Raw genomic sequence first — 16,099 nt, forward strand, 5'->3', positions numbered from 1 at the left:
TTGAAATATTTCTTTGACTTTTTTCAATTGTTCATATTTATCAGATTAATAATGATTCTGTCACAACGGTTAAATCAGTACGTAGATATATGCGACGAAAAAATCTTGCGCGCGCGTCACCGCTCGCTTGTGAGTCCCTTGTGATCTGCCCCTTTAAAGGGGTACTTACAGTTCGATACCTAAAGGCGCGAGTGGGACAGGCCTGCTTATACTATAATTACTTTGTTAACCACTGACTCCAATTTTGTATGTAAGTTTTTTTCTGTTTATCTGTGAAAACTTGTAATTGGCCTTCATGTTTGTGTAACAATATTATGCTATGTGCATAAAAGCATATAACGCTATTCCTAATAATATAAAAAATCTACCATACAAAAAATTTAAAAAGGAAATAGTAAAATGGTTAAAAATTAAAAACTTCTACTCTATAAATGAATTACTCAACTCAAAAAATGATATACATTTGTAATAATATTATTGTAAGAACGTTGACTTAATTCTATATAATATAATTCTTCTTTTATTTTAATCATTGTGACCATAATTTAATTAATTTTCGTATATAATTGACCATATTACTATAATTTAATAATTACTATGACATACATTTATTCTAATTATTTCGTATAAACTTGATGTCTTCTCTGTTTTTCTTTCCTATTGTAATTTGTAATAATTAATAATTTTAAACAATGATTGTACTGACATGTCATCTACGATTTATCACACTACCAATTTGTTATTTTAATTATTACTTGGACGAATGTTGACTTCCAATAATATTTAATGATTAATGTTAATTTTGGACAAATAAGAGTTACTTTAAATTTTTACAATAATTATGTATATTTGCATGCTACGAGTATTTTATAATATAGCTAAAAGTGTTAGACAGAGACAAGACAAAGACAAAGACAAGAACATCATTACCACCTACTGTATTACACTTTTAGAGCAAATAAATAAATGAATTGAATTGAATTGTAATTTGTATTTGCTCTTGTGTTTAGCCGTAAGTTTTCCGAATTTAATAAAATAAAATACTTTAGGGTGTCTATTTGCCCCTTATAAAGAATTCACTGTGTAAGTAGCAGCGCTAAAAGAGCAAATTTTTTTGTGATTTGTAAGATGAAAAAAGTTACTCTTTCGACGCTGCTACTTTCACAACGACTCTATATATAGGGGACCCATACACACCCTAAAGTATTACCACTTAGTTTAGCTTTAATTACACCCTGTACATCCCACAAGAGACTAAAAAACTAATTTTCGACATTTGGTAAAAAGAGAGTTACTACTTATGAATTTCCTCTTTATGAATTTTCGATCGGTCAAGTGTTCCGTTGCGAGTTTAACTTTGTTTAAACATCCAGAAATACTGTTGACAGAGGTTAAGTGAATCCACGATGACATGACAGTGATCGGTGAAACTACGGAACCCTAAAAATGGATGGCCATCGATGCACATTGCCCACCATAATATACCTTTAACTTTTACCATAAGGGCTTTAATACACTAGATTTATTTTAGGTGTACCAGACAAACCTTGCAGGTTTAAGGTACATTCTCAAATAGATATAAGTTAGAATGGTATTATTTAAATAAATAAAAAAACTCCGTTACCTCAAAATTGTTGCCTCGCGGGAATCGTACATTTTTCCGGGATAAGAAGTATCATATGTCCTTTCCCAAGACTCAGAGTATCTCCATGCCAAATTGCAACAAAATCTGTTCAGCGGTTTAAGCGTGAAGTCAATACACACCATAAGCTTTCACCATTAAGGGCTATATTACCGACATCGACCCAAAACATACGTGAGTTATTTCGGATGTAAATATTATGTACCGAGGAATCCATTATTAAAATCGGAATTGCCCATAAGGGATGGAATTTCAAGACATTGTGCTTAAGCACCCCAATTTTTTCCGGTACATTAAGTGGGGTAACTTAAAATGCCTTTGCCTCATAGTAAGGTACTACGATGTGATAGGTATTTTGGCTCTTCATGTTCCACCGCCTAAACCAGGTTTTCGATTTGACGTCCAAGTTTTGGAGTCCAAGGACTTTAGTAGAATCTATAATTTATATTATAAAGCGGAAGAGTTTGTTAGTTTGTTTGTTTGTTTGAACGCGCTAATCTCAGAAACTACTGGTCCAATTTGAAAAAATCTTTCAGTATTAGATAGCCCATTTATCAAGGAAGGCTATAGGCTATATTTTATCACGCTTATACTTATAGGAGCGAAGAAATAGAGGAAAATGTGGAAAAACGGGGAAAATTATTTGAAAGGGCTTATTTGAACGCGCTAATCTCAGGAACTACTGGTCCCATTTGAAAAATTCTTTCAGTGTTTTAGATAGCACAGTTATCAAGAAAGGCTAGGTTATATTTTATCACGCTAAGACTAATAGGAGCGAAGAAATAGAGGAAAATGTGGAAAAAACCGGGAAAATTATTTGAAAGTGCTTATCTCACGAATTACTAGAGCATTTTTTCTGTTACGAGTATTTGTATCAGATAAGAAATAGACCACGTGAAAGATTTTTTCTGTGAAATATCTAATTTACGCGGGCGAAGCCGCGCGGAACGTCTAGTTTTTTTTTTTTTAATGAAATAAGGGGACAAACGAGCAAACGGGTCACCTGATGGTAAGCAACTTCCGTTGCCCATGGACACTCGCAGCATCAGAAGTGCTGCAGGTGCGTTGCCGGCCTTCTAAGGGGTAATAGGGGAGGGTAGGGAAGGGAATAGGGGAGGGTACGGAAGAGAATAGGGGTGGGTACGGAAGGGAATAGGGGAGGGTACGGAAGGAAATAGGGGAGGGTAAGAAAAGGAAAAGGGTAGGGGATTGGGCCTCCGGTAAACTCACTTACTCGGCGAAACACAGCGGAAGCGCTGTTTCATGCCGGTTTTCTGTGAGGACGTGGTATCTCTCCGGTCGAGCCGGCCCATTCGTGCCGAAGCATGCCTCTCGCACGTCAATTTTTAATATTAAGAGCTCATGATAGAGGCCCTGTTCAAAATCAAACCGCTGAACCGATTTTTCTGTTTGGTATGGAGATACTTGGAGTCTCGGGAAAGGTCATAGCATACTTTTTATGCCGGAAAATTGTACGATTCTCGCGCGATAAACAAATTTTGGGCGTCATCTAGTAGTTGTACATAATTTTATACATTAAGGGCCTGTTTCACCACTTTCTGATGAAGTGCCGAATAGGCTATTTACAACTTTTTTGACAGATTCTCCATACTTCATCTGTCAAGTCAAGTGGTCAATAGCCTTATCAGGAAGTGGTGTAACAGGCCCTAAGTATATTTATCCAAATTCTACATACTTACTAATTCTACTGTAATAAGGCTACTCGGCAATGGCCGAGGAATATTTAGATCACTGTTTTACTTGTGACACGTGCAAACACAATTTTTCATTTTACACGAACTTCGCTGAAATACGCGCCTAATCTTCCCTTTAATATAAAGCTAAGACGGTCTTAGACGAGCTCTGGCGTAAAATACTACCCTTTGATAGTGTAGGCGAAATTTACGAGCATCTATCGCCTTTTATTACAATATGCTCATGTTTTAATATTAAATATAAGAGCGATAAAGAAAAGTGCATGACTTGAACATGTTTTAAATATTATACTCTGACTTTTTCCCTCGTATTAGGGCTCGTTTTTCGCTTTATTATCTTTATTTTGCTTTTATTTTCCTTTCCTTTTGGAACGAAGTTCCTAATCGCGCGTTCAGAGTAAATCTGAAGGCTAGACAGAACGATATTTGACCTTGATTAGACCTTGACACTTAGCGACTTAGACAATGACTGACAATGAATGAGACACTGAAAAAAATTAAATTAAACGCCATCTGCGTTTAATTTTATTTTTTTCAGTGTATATGTACACAGGTTTTTTTGAACCCAAGAAATAACTTCGTTCCATTCGATTCGATTCCAACTTGAGAGGTGTCCCTTGACACCTCTCAAGTTTTTCTTTATTTCTGTCTACAAGTATTTTCAAACTAAGTACATTTAAAATACACTAATACTTGGCGGTTTAAGCATCTTAAAAGATTGAATGTAATCAAGCTGGCTTAAAAATATTATCTAATAAAAAAACAAAAATACACTTTAAAAAATATATTTACAAAATACAAAACTGAAAATTAAAGAAATGTTTACAAAACTAAAACTATGTATACTTATTACAAAAGCAAATTACTAAAACAAAACGGTAAAAATAACACACCCATTTTAAATAGTATTATAACCGACATAATATTCGAACGATCATTTTCAAACCTATTGCAAAGTTATAAGGTTATTTTTGGCTCTTTTTCGTACAAAGCACAATTTGAATGTATAGGATATTCATAGACAATTTGTAAATAGGTGATTGCAATAGGATTTTATTTCATATAATAATCATTAACTGTAGTTCACCACTGAATTTTTAAAAACATCAAAAATCCAAATCGAATCCTAGACCAAAATGTATCCTTCCCCGCTTGTCCACGAGCGAGCTAGCTCTCATTTTAATCAGACGAGTGGCAGTCGCTTCTTCAAAGAGCAAATTCTTCTCGAAAGTAGCTCCAACGCAACACCTGGAGTCAACGAAAACTTTAAGATCAGAGTCAGCTCTGACCTTATGCAGTGCCAGACTCAAAACTGTGCCTCGAAGCGTCTGCGTGGCTACTGTCGCCACTCGCAATTCCTTGGACAACTCGTTGAAGAAGCAAATCTGGAGGCCCAGTTGGCTGATGGTGCCAGATATGGCCATGGACGGCAGATCGTACCTGTAGCCGAAGGATATCTTCGGGGAGTTCTCGCCGAAAGGACTGAAAGCGAACTCTCCGCCTACGCAAAGAACTGGTAAAAGTCTATACATGTATTGCGTCAGGATCCTTAGGTTGGCAAAATTACCGTTCTTTATGGAAAACGAAGTGAGAGACATGTAGGACTCGTTTCTCCGCTCCACTACCATCTCGTTCTCTGATGCTGTGAGGTCGCTGAGCGTAGATATGAAGCGGACGTGGCCGTTGTTCACTTTCTTGGTGTATGTCGCAACTGCTGATCGCGTCAGGTCTAAGACTAAGCCATCGTCGACGCGTTTGGGAGCCACCTCCTTCTGTAATAACCTGGTGATAGACTCGAACTGCCTGTCGCTTCCGAATCTGTAGTTCTGGACGAGTTTAACGGTTCCGAACTCGCTCTGAGCCCCCAACCTGAGCCCGCTGAAGCATAAGGGAAAGACGCTCTTCGCCTCGCTGTGTATACCGCTCATATGCCGCACGAACTTGTCGTCTTTATACAATTTCGCATCCTTCTTCTTCGGCAGCAACTTCATGAGATTCAAAATGATCGTGTTGATGTCATTTTTAAAATTAGTATCTGGTGCGTTCATTATTTACAATTTATTTTTATTTTTAATGTGAATTTCATAGCGAATTTTAATGCCAAATATTTTAGAAGTAATGTCATCAAGTTGTCGTTTGTCAAGTGACGTTTTGTAATCGTCGATTGTGGCCAGTAATTTTTCCGCTTTTAGGGTCGCCAAATGAAAAAACTGATCTCTAACTCAATAAGCTGAGTTCATGCTTGTGTCTTACTGAGTACATGCTTAGCTGGCTACTTGATAATCACTTACCAATTACCATCAGCGCCTGCATAAAATTCTAACCCCAGTATTCACAGTGGGGTGAATAACGCGTCGCCCTAGGGCTCCGAGAGGTCGATGCATCAGCTAATAGCATTCAATGTGAAATCAATACAAATATTAGCATCACTGTAGCTAGGACCTTAACAAGTACGATAGCAAGTGATATCTTATGTTAGACCGAACGCTTGAGACATGATCACACCGAGAGCACCGAGTCATAGTAAAAGGAGGGGAAGTAAGTTATCTTCATACAAAGGCACCGCGCGCGGCTTGTATGTGTGCGCCATAGTATCAATGCGTCGCCACGTACGGCACACAACAAAATCTCGGCCAGTTTTATAAGGCTGGTACCGCCGAGATTTTGTTGTGTGCCATACGTGGCGACGCGATACTATGGCGCACACATACAAGCCGCGCGCGGTGCCTTTGTATGAAGATAACTTACTTCCCCTCCTTTTACTATGGCCGAGTGCTATGACATGATGGATGACCATACCTAATTGCCACCAATTTTACCGAGCGATCTTAAAATTGTGCGTACTCTTTTCTTAAACTTTATTCCGAAAGCTTTTAATATCTATCACATGGAATAGGGTGTATAAAGCTTGCTCTGTACGAACTGAATCTATTTCGTTAAAGAATTTTCTTTGATCAGTAAATAGGTATGCATACTCAATGTTGAAGAAACATCACAAAACATGAACTCATTTGTAAAAGGGTTCTCTCTGTTTTAAAATTTTATAAAGAGTTTTAGTAAAGAGTTTTCATATTTTATATATTTTCAAATAGATTAAATATTTTATTAGTAAGTAAATATCTCTTGTTATTTGTATTTTTCTATATCTATACTATTATTATTATAAATGCAAAAGTGTGTCTGTCTGTCTCTCTATCTCTCTGCCTGTGTCTTTTTTTTATGAAATAAGGGGGCAAACGAGCAAACGGGTCACCTAATGGAAAGCAACTACCGTCGCCCATGGACACTCGCAGCATCAGCAGAGCTGCAGGTGCGTTGCCGGCCTTTTAAGAGGGAATAGGGGAGGGTAGAGCAGGAAATAGGGGAGGGTAGGGAAGGGAAAATATTAGGGGATTGGCCTCCGGTAAACTCACTCACTCGGCGAAACACAGCGCAAGCGCTCACTGTTTCACACCGGTTTTCTGTGATCCCGTGGTATTTCTCCGGTCGAGCCGGCCCATTCGTGCCGAAGCATGGCTCTCCCACGTCAAAAACTCTCTCTCTCTTACCTCTTTACGCCCAAACCGCTGGCCCGATTTTGTTGAAATTTGGTATGGTACAAAGGATACTTTTTATCCCGGAAAATGAGTGGCAAAAAAAACTCGAGAACGGCTGAACCGATTTGGCTAATTTTTGTCTTGAAATGTTCATGGAAGGCCAGGGAAAACATTAGGAGGAAAGTTATGCGTATTCACAGGGTCATCTCGTCATTAAACGTAAGCGATTTGAAAACAGAATGATGATGATGAGGACCGAGGACACTTTACGAAATGAACCCTAATAAGTCACGGCCATTAGAGTTATTCTTTGCGCGGACGTGTGAAGTGTGAGTGGGGTCGGGGGAGGGGACACTATTATAACCCAAGAACCAGCGACATCCAGAATTTCGTCGTTTAAGAACAGCTGAAAGTTATCCCGTATATGACCCATATAGGCATCAGGAGAAGAGATTTCTACGGATACCCCGAGAAAAATAAGACAAAAAACTTTCTTCGGGGTTACCTTTATCGAAGGTTAGGTAGACCTGTTACGTAGTTTACATCCTATTTGGGTAGACCTTCAGAACGGGATATCTCTAAAAGTAACCGCAACCGAAACTCCCTAGTTGCTGGTCGTTGTTAGCTCTGTAAGAGATATCTTATTTCTTGTATGTTGATTAATAGGAATCTCGGAATCGGCTCCAACGATTTTCATGAAATTTAGTATATAGGGGGTTTCGGGGGCGATAAATCGATCTAGCTAGGAATCATTTTTAGAAAATGTCATTTTATTCGTGTTTTATCGAATACCGAGCAAAGCTCGGTCAAATAGCTAGTAAACATTAAACCTAGGCAAACTTTCAGCTATTCTAAAATGGCGAAAGTCGGGCTGTCGCTGACTCTTGGGTTATTACAACACTTGCTTTGTGCCTTTGTCATGCAAATCCGGGACGCGTGTCGCGGAGAGTAATATCGCTGCCTAATATCCCCCAAAACGAGAGCAGTGTCTCAACTGTCACGTTGACAGCTGTCAACGACTTCTTCGCCTTCTTTGAGATGATAGGTGAGAATTGGGGTTAGAGTTATTGATTTTTAAACACTCTTTCCTTTGTAATATTCATTACCAGATGTCGCCCGCAACTCCGTTGAGCCAAAAATCTTTCATCGCGCGGGAACTGTACATTTTTGGCATAAAATGTTTCTTATGTATCCTTTCTCGGGACTCGATTGGGAGATACCCACTGACCTCCATTATACAAGTATGCTGGACTTATGATACCCCTTGAAATTACTGCTATTTTTTGTACCTATTTGAAGCGGAATCAGCGCCCCCAATGCGGGGAAAGAGAACTAAATCTGACGTAAAAATGACGTTTGAAAGTCGCCATATTGGCGTTGATAGCAGTAGTGGGAGTACTTGGAACTAATACTAGTGATGACAACCAATAACGATCAAGCGGCAATTTGCAATTTACGTCAGATTTAGTTCTCTTCCCCCGCATTGGGAGCGCCAATTCCGCTTCAAATAGGCACAAGGGCCATTCCGCTACAGACGGCCCTTAACGAGAATTTTTAAAATGTGGCATTAGTTACATTTTTCTATTGTAATATACGTAAGAAGATGTGTATTTACTAACAAAAAAACTTTTGTCGGTAAAAAATGGAATTCGAATAATTTAGAGCGTTTTTAAGCAATATCATCTAGGGGACAAGATGTTTTTTCCCATATTTTTTAATTAAAATAGCATATAAGTATTTCAAATTAATGTTTAGTTGTAGTATAGTTATACAGCAATACGTCTAAATCTTTTGTATAAATTACACTATTTAATCGTTATTAGTGATTTAGACGATTAATTTTGTCAGGCCAATAAACAACTGAAAAAAAAAACTTTTTGGTGCAGTTTATTACAAACTTACTAGTATAATTATATATTCCATATCGAAAATTTTAAAATTTGTTAGAGTATTACGATTTAATTCACCTTTAAGAGATTTGAGAATTTTGATGTTGCACCCGCGATCGTACAATGGTTAATAATTTCTCGTACTTATTACTATAATTACTTTTATCTAGTTACATCGTTTCTTTGTTTAATGCTATTTTTAAATATAGGCAAGTTATTTTGTAAACGTTTCGCAATGACCAGTATTCACATATGAACTCATCACAGTTCTTAATAGGTAGGTTCAAATTGGTTGCACCCGCGATGGCACTTCGGCCTGTTTTGTGGACCTTCATACATTTGATGAAGGTTTTCATCTATAAATCATTGTTAAACTAGTTAAAATATATCACTTCAAGGGATATTTTATTAATAAACATGCTTCATTTTTCCTGTAGGAAGCTTTAAGTGTGTCAAACTGTTGCACCCGCGATAATGGAATCGCCCACAAAAAGCAGGTGAGTATCATAAGTTCAGCGTATTTGTATAATGGAGGTCAGTGGGGACTGGGGATACACACAGTAAAATCTGTTCGACAGTTCAGGCGTGAAGAGGTAACAGACAGACATACACACTTTCGCATTTATAATATCAGTATGAATTTGATCAAAAATAAGAGTATGAAATTCTGAATCATAATATTTACTGAAAAAATAAATTCTACAGTAAATTTTCTTCTCATACTTTAATTACCCATCTGCGATGCTACCTAGTATTGCAGAATACAGACTATCAAAGAAATGTAATTTCTTTCAGGACTTTATCGATAGATGGAGAGAAAGTAATAGAAGGAACTCTGCTGGGAATACCAGGGACCAACGAGATGTCGCGTCATAAACGCTTGAGATCACGCTATACGAGTATCGCGATATACTTGGGTATAAACCAAGAACGCCGACATTCGTTTTAAAAATCTCGCTGGAACTGTTTTTCCGGCATTAATAATGTCCTTTCTTAGGACTCAAAGATACTTGAGTCACTCAAAGTATCTTAATACTAAGGTTGGGTTGCACCAGAGGCGTGGTTAAAGTTAAAGTTATGGTTATAGTTAAGGCAAATTTAACTTTAACCTTAACTTTGACCGGAGAAATTGACAGATGACAGCTGGTCCAACAAGGTTATAAATGAAGCAAGGGCGCTGCTGGTAAAGGAGAACTGTCAAAAATGGCGTTTTTTGTATGATGACAGCGTTAGTTCCTTTTTTCGCCACGCACATTTAAAACCTTGTCGAGCTCTTTGGTTATGGTAAAATATGGCGTCTTGATGGCGTCCATTTTTAACTTTAACCAAAGATTTAACATTTTGCATTGTAGTTAAAGTTACAGTTAAGTATAATTAAAGTTAGTTGGTGCAACCCATCCTAAGTTATATCAAAATCCGTGCATCGCATTGGCTCAGCGGTATAAGCATGCTCTTCATGCAAACATTTTCTAATATTGCATTAGTATTGATTGAGATAAAATTTGCGCGAAATGACCAAGAGACTTGTTTTTCACACGAAGCGAACACATTTATATTTTCTATGGGTGATCCGTGATAGATCTCTTATACAATACATGTCATTTCCCACTAAAATATCACTATAATCTCTCAGATAAGACCTGAGAGGGTAAACATACTTATTTATAGGCAGTAGCAATTATAATAATGTGATACATATTTGTTATTTATTGCCCGACAAAATTATATACTTTATCACGAAATTGCGTCGTAAATATATTTGCCGTTCCGCACCAGAAGTCACTGAAACTTTTAATAAGTACAATGGCTACATTTTTCGTGGAATATAATCTCTTCAAGTTTTCCTATTAAGTGACAACTTTGGAGAGTCGGAGTAAACAGAACTTTTTGCGTAGAGGTCGTCCTTGGGCAAATGAGCAGACAGATAACCTGATAAAGCGATTTCCACAACACTACGAGTAGTTCTCAAAAACTTTTATTTTTTATTACACCCGTAAGTCCGTTGTGCCAAAAACGTTAATCGCGCAAAAACCGTACATTTTTTTAAAACAAAAACTAATGTAATAAGTAATTTCCCGTCTCTCAAACTATTTCCTTACCAAATTTTATCTAAATCAATTCAGCACTTAAGCGTGAAGAAGAAACAGACAGACATTTAGACATTTTTTTTTCTTTCGTAGGTACTTGTTACGTAAGACGCTTTGCAGACGAGTGACACGACGGGGCGGGGCGGGCCGGTCAGTTTGGCCGCGAACGATAGCACAAAGGGAATCCCATATTACCAACGCACATGGCGGGCAAAAGGACCGCGCCGCAGGTGGCCGGCGGGCTCTGGCTGCGCGGCATGTCCGCGGACTAAAAGCCCGCCCCGGCCCGTCGTCTGCAAAGCGCCTAAGGGTACTTCAGATGGTTTCTTTCTGATGGCGGGTCTTGCCCGCTATCACTTTGTAGTTTGTACTACCATAACCTCTTTCTACAAGTCGTTTCTCTTGTTCCAGCATGTGGTCCGGCAAGAAGACGTCTGAGGCGGGGAGCCCCACGGACGAGGAGGTCAAGGTGGTGCTGGTGGGAGACACGCAGTGCGGCAAGACAGCGCTGGTACAGCGATTCGTCAGCGATACTTATACTGAGGTTAGTACACGTTGCTTAGAGTTGGGAGTTAGGGCTTAGTTAGGGCTTATAATATCTGGAAAACTCTACATAGAACATAACGTAAAGGCCGGCCCGGGTACATACCAAAAATATGGACGATTACAATATTTACAATTGTAATCGTTCATATTTTTTGGTATGTAAATATTTTGCAGTGAATCTTTGTTCAGGGCCCTAGGTAATTACTGTTTTAAGGCGAATAATAACTCAAATATTATGGTAATATTTCTTTTTTTTTTAATGAAAGAAGGGGGCAAACGCGCAAACGGGTCACCTGATGGAAAGCAACTTCCGTCGCCCATGGACACTCGTAGCATCAGAAGAGCTGCAGGTGCGTTGCCGGCCTTTTAAGAGGGAATAGGGTAATAGGGGAGGGTAAGGATGGGAAGGGAAGGGAATAGGGGAGGATAGGGAAGGGAATTGGGCCTCCGGTAAACTCACTCACTCGGCGAAACACAGCGCAAGCGCTGTTTCACGCCGGTTTTCTGTGAGATCGTGGTATTTCTTCGGTCGAGCCGGCCCATTCGTGCCCGAAGCATGGCTCTCCCACGTATAAATTCTCGTATGGGAAATGATCTTGGTAATCTATTCTTTCGCATTTCTACTCTGGCCATGCTAAACGGGCTGGAGGGTCAAACGCTAATTATGTAGTAGATCACGATCAGAAAGTGACATGTTATTTATTAGATATTGTACACATTATATTATGGTACACATGCGCCAATCAGTAATCACCCTCTCTAGTTTCGCCAAGCGACCTTAAATATCTACGCCGCATTTATGTGCTGAGAACTTTATTGTATCTTTCTTACCGCTGGGGAAAATTCAAAACGCTTAAGATAGACCAACAACTACCCTTTAATTTTTAAAGATAAAACTAACTGTAGTATTTCATTTGCTATTTCAAAGTTTCTCTTGGTAGTTGGTTCATTTCAGAAAAGGAATAAAAAGTTATAAACTACATAAATGACTCTCATTTCGTTCGTAAAAGAAGGAAATTACTAAAAAAATACTTTTTTATTCACCCTTGTCTTTGCTGGTTCGTTTCAACCGACTTCAACAAATAAAACTAATATTTTCCGCAATATAAATCCAGAGACCGAAGCATAAAATATGAAAGCATTTTGTAAGCTGAAAAAACATTGTAAAAACTGTCGCGGGAAAATATTTTAAATCTAAAACTACGAGAGTACACAAAGCCATGAAATATGTAAAAGTTGGTGGCAAAAGTTGGCCACATTTACCCGTATTTAATCATTTAAATACTAGACAAATACTAGAGCGCTTATTTTAGTAATGTAATTTTAATTTTCGAAAATGGAATGCATTTGACGTTTAGTATTTTTGGAACGAAGTTCCTTATCGCGCGTTGCGAAAGGGGGCTAGACGCAAAAAGTTGCAACGACACAACACAAAAGTGTCGGTATGTCGGTGTATTACAGCTAGAGCAAAAATGCTATAGTTGTAACTCGTATTGTAAGCCGTGCGGTAGCTCGTGCTTCTCTCTCTGTCGCTCTCTCTTTTTTATACATAATAAATAACTTCATTCCATCCGGGTGTCCCTTGACACCTCTAGTCTCAAGTTTTTTTAGTTAGACAAGAGGCTTTTACGTTTTCTCACACAGCTAAAAACCTTATTGCGTTTTTTGCACTTGTTTTTTAATTTAAAAAAACGTGTTATATCCCGGTTTTTGAAGTGAAGTGTAAAATTGTTTACGCGTGGTTTATCTGGCCGACAGGATGTGAGCCTGTGAGGCATCCTAACAAAACATCACATGTTTAAGCGTCACACATTTACAATACCTACAATCTACATACATACCTACAAGGATCTTGTGTTTATAACTTTGTCTTGACACTAGCATTTTTTATTTATTTTTTGGCTACCTGTAAAATAATACAATATGAGTTACGACTTAATATTATAACATTGAAGTTACCCAATTAGCGGCTTTTGTTCTGATTTGAAACGGTTATTAAAAACATAATTTACTTGTCATTGTAATAAAAATATAAAAATACTTATATAAAAGCTGTAAATGCATTTTAGTAGCCAGTAGCTTATGTAACAGTTGTAAAACGGCTCTACAACCTCATTGAATTTTATGGAAGTATAAAATATTTTTATTGTATCACTAGTCCGCCTATGATACAGTATAACAGCAATGTATTGTTGAAATTTCAATTCACTTAACAATGTTTAAACTAATATTAATAAATAATCATTTTTATAATAGGTAAAATTAACAGCAAGATTATAAACTTAGCAAGTAGCTATTTAATTTTTTGTTAAGATTTTTTCTATGCATACTGTCGCCTTTCACAAGTACAAAATAAAAAAGCTAAAATATTTATTTCAAATTAAGAACATTTAATTTGAAAAGTCTAGAACGAAGTATTTTCAAAAGAATCCGACTCTTTGAGGTTGATAAAATAGTCTGAGCTCATTTCGAACCTTCATGAAGAATTTCAGTCGCTTCTACGAATTAAGTTTTAAACGACATCTTTGATCTATAGAAATAGTTTGATTAATTGATAGCGGTCTTCCAGTGACTCTTTATTTTTATCTTTTTTGTAAAGTGATCTTATTTTAAGAGCCATATTGACTCTTTTATATCTTCTTAATATATTCTCTCTGAGTTTGCTCTGAGTATATTAAGCCCCTAGGCTCTACACGTAGAGCCTAGGGGTTATAGGTACTCAGAAGTAGAACTACCCTTTAGGCTAAAAAATCAAATAAAATGCTATTTTAGTCAATACCCTAAGGACCTGTTTCACCACTTCCTGATATGCCTATCCACCAATTAACTTCACAGATCAAGTATGGAGAATCTGTCAAAAAAGTTGTGAATAGCCTATTAGGCGCTTTATCAGAAAGTGGTGAAACAGGTCCTAATAATTCTTTGTCATAAAGTGGCATTTTATTTGAATCTTTGTCGGTCGCGGTTAGCCGCGGTAATGATCGGAAGGGTGGGTGCCTTTAGTTTCTGTGAAGATGTTATCTCACAAAAGGAGGCCACTGAACGGGTCAGAGAGGCGGTTGTGGCCGGAGACCCGGTTCGAAGACGGCACGGAGGGTGCAGGCGCGCCGAACACGACGCCAGCTCCCGCCGTAATAGGACTCGCGGGCAACGGATTATCAGCCTGCCGGTTAGAGCGCCCCACTGGGCACTCTGTAACCGGATATACTTTTGAGCAGCTCTCCCTGAGTAAGTGACAACAGAATGTCGCTAACTGGGCCGCTGCAGGTTTCGTCTCGGACGGGTCCAGCGGCCCAGCACAAAGCGGAAGAGAAGGCACGGACGGGTTTTAGTGGGTAGAGCTGCGGCCAACTTACCATCTTCTCAGCCGCAGCGAATCCCACATACCCCGGAGGTCCTTCCCAAATTCCGCCGGGGATGCTTAAGCGCATTTCCCGTCTTAAAAAAAAGGTGACTTTAGTTTATCTCTACAGTGTTTCTATTCTTTCGCATTTCTACTGTGGCCATGCTGAGGCCGCTGGACACCAAAAAAAACCTGCACGTAACTTTTCCGCAATATCATCCGCTGTGTTGTTGTCACAGCACAGCAGAATTACAGCACAATTCACATCGTATACTTACCCTACTTTTTGGATCTTTCATATTTTAAGTTTAGTTAAAAATTGTGTAAACGTAATAGCGACTAGTAAATAGTACATCAGCAATTTGTTCTAAATTAAACTAACCAAAACGTAATAAACTGCTGCATTGGCTTTTATTTTATTTTTTATTCATTTATTTATTTAAAACGTGCAACGTTTTATTAAACCTATTCGATGTACAAATTGAAAAGCAACGTTTTAACTCTCTTTACTAATAATAACTTCAAACGAAATTTAAAATTTTTCAAGGATATGGGCGGAAAGTCTGTAGATTAAAGATTAAACCGATTAAAAAATTAAGCTTGTTAGTAGAAAACATAGGATTATAATCATACGTCGGATAGTAGAAAATCAAGTCCAACCTACCTTTAACCCAACGATTGCCCTCTCAGTTTTTGTGTCGCGAGTGCATTCAGAGCCTGATTAACCCTTAGGCTAATTAGGCTGCAGCCTAGGGCGCGAGAAACGATGCGCCCCCCGCGAAGACACGAATTCAGCGCCCCTGAATTCGTGTCTTCGCAATTCACATGCACTTATCTAGCATCATTGCATCTAATCTACAAATTTCAACTAGACCGAGACAAAACATTAAAATTAAATGCGCTTGAGAGCATAGAACTAGAACGTAGAGACCCAAAGTTCAAAAGTTCAAAAATTGTAACACACCTAGCGGGAGCACGTCTTCATAAATAGCCTAGGGCGGTCAGAACTCTTGATCAGTCGCTGAGTTCTTTCCCAGTTTTCTCATTAAAGATCAGTAAACAATCTTATTCAAACCTTCAACCTTCAACTGAGCATCAACATGCCCTGTCTGTCTGAAAGACATGAAATTCTATTCATCCCTCGTCCCTAAACTCGGGAGGTCGAATGGAATTGAATTACAAATCTTGTTATTTCATTAGTAACTCTATAGACTATACCTGACCTTAGAGGTCACCTGGATGACCTTAGAGGTCAATTTTTGACTTTAAAGAAAATTTGTGACCTTTATCTAATAAATTAAAATTTTAAATAAATTCCATGCTTTGTTAAATGTTAATGGA

General features: G+C 38.1%; 2 protein-coding genes across 3 annotated transcripts in view; one reads left to right on the forward strand and one right to left on the reverse strand.

Moving 5' to 3' along the window:
* LOC121735404 (rho-related GTP-binding protein RhoN-like) overlaps positions 1–16,099 on the forward strand; it is a 96,363-nt gene that overhangs the window by 64,358 nt on the left and 15,906 nt on the right. For both annotated transcript variants that reach the window (XM_042126228.1, XM_042126230.1), the window contains one exon: positions 11,281–11,413. In XM_042126228.1, coding sequence (XP_041982162.1) covers positions 11,282–11,413 — 132 coding nt within the window. In that variant the 5' untranslated portion in view covers position 11,281. The remainder of the gene's footprint in view (positions 1–11,280; positions 11,414–16,099) is intronic.
* Positions 4,246–5,462, reverse strand: LOC121735403. The gene has a single exon (XM_042126227.1). It carries the CDS (start codon positions 5,403–5,405, stop codon positions 4,464–4,466), a length of 942 nt encoding a protein of 313 aa, XP_041982161.1. The 5' UTR covers positions 5,406–5,462; the 3' UTR covers positions 4,246–4,463.

This window comes from Aricia agestis, chromosome 17 (assembly GCF_905147365.1).
Source record: "Aricia agestis chromosome 17, ilAriAges1.1, whole genome shotgun sequence".
Lineage (NCBI taxonomy): Eukaryota > Metazoa > Arthropoda > Insecta > Lepidoptera > Lycaenidae > Aricia > Aricia agestis.

What these genes read in the sequence shown, in the direction of transcription:
- LOC121735403 (XM_042126227.1), bottom strand. Translation starts at nt 5,405, where the DNA reads ATGAACGCACCAGATACTAATTTTAAAAATGACATCAACACGATCATT.